A 4,146-nucleotide genomic window follows, 5' to 3' on the forward strand; every position below is an offset into this window, starting at 1 on the left:
TATTGTATTAATACGAAACCAATTAAATAAGTCCATTAAATTTAAATTTATCTAATTTAGTCCTAATTTATTCTCTTATTATATATTACCAAACTTAAAAATATATTAAAAATACTTTTTCTTCACTTTATTTACTATTAACTTTAATTTTACTAAATTTAAAATTAATAGCTAAATTCAATCTTCATTATTACATAAGAACCTTTTCACATTCTCTTTCATAGTCTTTCCTTTCACACCACTTCTGTCTCTTGTTCTTCTTCTTGCTGTCTGCATCTTCTGCCGGTGAGCGAGTGCATCCCTCCCTTCAATGTTGAACTGAGTAAAGTTCAATACTTTACAACCGCAAAAAGACACCATCTTTAAAATGAGGGCTTCTTTGGGTGCTGTAATTGGGAGGTACCCATCAAGCGATGGAACTATCCAAATGGGTGGAAATGGGATCATAAAGCACAACAGAAAATGCAAAGACATAGCTGTTCTTGTCATCTTCATTGCATTCTGGGTTGCCATAATTGTTAACTCTAGCTTTGCTTTCAACAAAGGAAACCCATTAAGGTATAAATCTTAAAGTCTCAAACTTTATTTCATTGTGTTTCTGTAATTGGCTAATTTTACTTGTAGTTATCAAGTTTGATCTTAATCATGAGATTTTGATGCTATTTCTTAATGGGGTTCTTTTATGGTGTTTTGCCTTTGTTATATTGCATTGGAAGTAGGTTTTGATTGTAAAGCCTATTGCTTTTGTTGTTATGGTTGTGCTGTGTCATTTGTGATAACTGATACTGTTCTTTATCAGGCTTACTTTTGGGCTAGACTACAAAGGAAATGTGTGTGGGGACAAGCATGCAGGACTTCATGAGTTGGAACTCAAATACTGGCTAAACCCTAATCAGGTTTATCAAAGTGGATTAAAGGATAGTCAGTTTAAACTTGCCGATGCTCGCAGTATATGCTTGTTGGACTGTCCTGTTCCTTCGGAAGAGTCACTTACTTGGGTCTGTGATTATCCTGAAGGAGATATTCGTGTTTCAATGAATGATTGGATTGATATGAACTATGATTATTATGAGTTGCTCACGCCGGAAATGAAAAACTCGTCTGTTCAACTTCAAGGGCCTTGTTATCCTGTTATATTTCCTAGTGTAAATGGTGAGAGCTTTTCCATTCCAATGTATTCAATATTCATAGATTTTGTGTTTTGTTGCGTGTCTGCTAATACTTGTGTTGTATTACTTTGAGTTTTGACCCTGGTTGCATCGAGTGCTCTTTCCTCGTAAGAATAGGAGGGGGCGTTAGGGATCTGTCAATATCCTATTCCTTAATGAGTTTTTGAAATACCTGTTAAAGTTAGTTGGAGTTTGTTATAGTAGTTGCAAGTTTTTTAAGATTAGTTAGATTAATTAAAATCACTATATAAAGTGCATCCTACATTTATTGCAATCATTGTTCTAGTTCTATCAATTTCAAGTAACTAATGTGTCTCTCAATTTTATTTATCTCTCTGTGGCTCTACCATGATTCTCAACAATACCTTATGGCTGATTCTTAAAGCATAATGTTTTTGTCTAGTTTACTGGAGTTGCCAATTCATTGCTAGAGCATCAAATGTGTCTTTAACGCATTGGAAGCAGAAGGGTGGAGTTAGCATCAATGAAGATATTGTCATTGATAAGTCCATTCACAAGTATATCAATTCTCATTCAGCTATCTTAAAGGTTAGTTTTTTTTTTTATAAACATTCAACTGGTTGATACTTTTGCCTATGTTGCTGAAATTTGATTTTTTACAATTTTTTTGTGTCTACAGAGATACATGGCTGACATAGGAAAGACATGGCCTGTCCTGATTGTTTGTGGTGGGATTTTACCTTTGTTTCTCTCTGTGATTTGGCTGCTGATGATCCGGCATTTTGTTTCTGCAATGCCTTGGATAACGGTGGTTTTCTTTGATCTTCTAATAGTATCAGTTACAATGTTCTACTACCTAAAAGGTTAGAATCTTTGCTGAGCTATCTAGATCTAGACAAATCTTTTCTTTATCTTTGAAAACATCAATCAAACGGAATACCAAGTTAATAATTCCTTCTCTTCCTCGACTTTCAGTTGGATGGATAGGAAATGACACTATAACACCCATCATCGGGGAGCACGATCCTTACATTCATATATATGGAAAGGTAAGCATCACTCTGCCTAAATTAGTATATATTTACTTTGTGATCCCTCCCTCTCCCTCTGCACTGATGACTTTATCATGTAAATCTTACAAACAGATTTCGGTTTCAGGAGCTGACTCATCTACGCGTTATCACTGTCCTCATGACTTTTATAATGGTTGTTTCCATTCTTACATCAATTGCTATTGTTCGGCGCATCCTTATGGCAACTTCTGTCCTTAAGGTTGCAGCAAAAGTGATAGGAGAAGTTCAAGCACTTATTGTTTTCCCAATCATACCATACGGTATCCTTGCAGTGTTCTACATGTTATGGATTTCGGTTTTTCTCCATTTATTCAGCTCGGGTCAGGTTGTTCAGAATGACTGCCAAGCTAACTGCTGTTCATATAACCTCATAGAAAAGAGGGTAATCTGCGATCGTTGTTGTGGATATAGCATCCATTACACGCCACATATTGGAGCTGCTATCCTCTTTCATCTGTTTGGTTGTTATTGGGTTACACAATTTCTCATATCATGCTCATCAACGGTGATTGCCGGATCTGTCGCCTCTTATTATTGGGGCCATGGTGAAGCATCAGTAAGTCCAAAAGTTTGAATTTGATTATCAATTAAGTAAACAATTTTCTATCTTTAAAATTTAACTTTTTTTTTTTGTCAATGCAGCCAGATATTCCTTTTATTTCCGTCTTTTCCTCCATGAAGAGGCTTACTCGTTACAGTCTTGGTTCTCTGGCTCTTGGCTCCTTGACTGTATCATTTGTAGAATCAATCCGCTTCCTGCTCGAATCTATTCGCCGCAAACTGAAAGTCTCCAGTCATGTGCCCGACAACTGGTTCGGGAAGGCGGCATACCAGTCATCTCAATTTTTTCTTATGTGTATTGAATGGACCATCAAATCATTCAACCGAAATGCCTATATCATGGTAAAATGTGTTTATTGCGTATTTTATTAATTCTTTACTTATTCGGTGAGTCATCCTTTTCTGTTATTTGTCTTTTTGCAGATTGCTATAACCGGTAAAAATTTCTTTAGCGCTTCATCTATTGCAACGAATTTGATTAAGAATAACATCTTACGGATTGGACGTGTCAATGTGATCGGAGACGTTATCTTATTCCTCGGAAAACTATGTGTCAGCCTCTCAAGTGCTGTTTTCGCTTTCCTCATGTTAGACACACACAAATACAAATCTGCGCATAACAAGATTTCATCTCCGTTCTTTCCTGTTATGGTATGTTTTCTACAATCTAACATCACCATAATAGATAACAATTATCAAGATTCTGAATCTCACGTTCGATACTGCGTAAAATGCAGGTTTGCTGGGCTCTTGGATATATTGTTGCGACACTTTTCTTTGGAGTTATTGAAATGTCAATCGACACCATCATTCTCTCATTCTGTCAGGATTCTGAAGAGCATGGAACAGCACAATATGCTCCTCCTCTTCTCATTGAAACTCTGAATGATCAAAATGAGATGCAAAGACTTGCAGAAGGATCTTGTTAAAATATTTCCGTGTATCGTATTCTTGGTTTTCGACTTTTTAGCATTACTTAAGTATTTAGAATCTAGTTAAGATTTTGTAGTTTGAATTTTTCTCCTTGTATATATGTTTTAGACAATGCTGAAATCAGTAGCATTTTAAGTAGTTTTTTTGATAAATAGGTTCTTGGATATCATGTTATGGGCATAACTACAACAGATTCTATACTACTAATATAGTTATAATCCATCTTGACTTGTTATCAATTTTCATCTAAAGTTCCTCCTAAGATTTTTTAAACCTATAATTCCTTCATAAATACCCTGAACTATAGTCTTAAATCTGGCTTCTGTACTACAAATAATTGCCTCTATTTTTCTTAGTAACAATGATTTTTTATAATAAAATCATCAATCATTTTCTTCAAATAATTGCTTCACCGCTTGGCTATATTATTTCCACAATTACTTATTTTA

At 35.1% G+C, this 4,146-nt stretch overlaps 1 protein-coding gene across 1 annotated transcript; it reads left to right on the top strand.

Annotated features, from left to right (window-relative positions):
• Positions 1-211: 211 nt before the first annotated feature.
• LOC131623632 (choline transporter protein 1-like) lies at positions 212-3,938 on the top strand. Its single transcript, XM_058894637.1, has 9 exons — positions 212-558; positions 800-1,152; positions 1,573-1,718; positions 1,810-1,993; positions 2,106-2,179; positions 2,289-2,759; positions 2,846-3,106; positions 3,188-3,415; positions 3,502-3,938. Exons 1-9 carry the CDS (start codon positions 368-370, stop codon positions 3,691-3,693), a joined length of 2,100 nt encoding a protein of 699 aa, XP_058750620.1. The 5' UTR covers positions 212-367; the 3' UTR covers positions 3,694-3,938.
• Positions 3,939-4,146: the final 208 nt, after the last annotated feature.

The sequence above is a fragment of the Vicia villosa genome, unplaced genomic scaffold, assembly GCF_029867415.1.
Source record: "Vicia villosa cultivar HV-30 ecotype Madison, WI unplaced genomic scaffold, Vvil1.0 ctg.000076F_1_1_3, whole genome shotgun sequence".
NCBI lineage: Eukaryota > Viridiplantae > Streptophyta > Magnoliopsida > Fabales > Fabaceae > Vicia > Vicia villosa.

Bases quoted from the DNA above. Each gene is read 5' to 3' on its own strand.
- LOC131623632 (XM_058894637.1), top strand. From the start codon at position 368: ATGAGGGCTTCTTTGGGTGCTGTAATTGGGAGGTACCCATCAAGCGAT. The intron at 1,994-2,105 runs GTTAGAATCTTT...CTCGACTTTCAG, and splicing joins AATGTTCTACTACCTAAAAG to TTGGATGGATAGGAAATGAC. The intron at 3,416-3,501 runs GTATGTTTTCTA...CGTAAAATGCAG, and splicing joins CTCCGTTCTTTCCTGTTATG to GTTTGCTGGGCTCTTGGATA.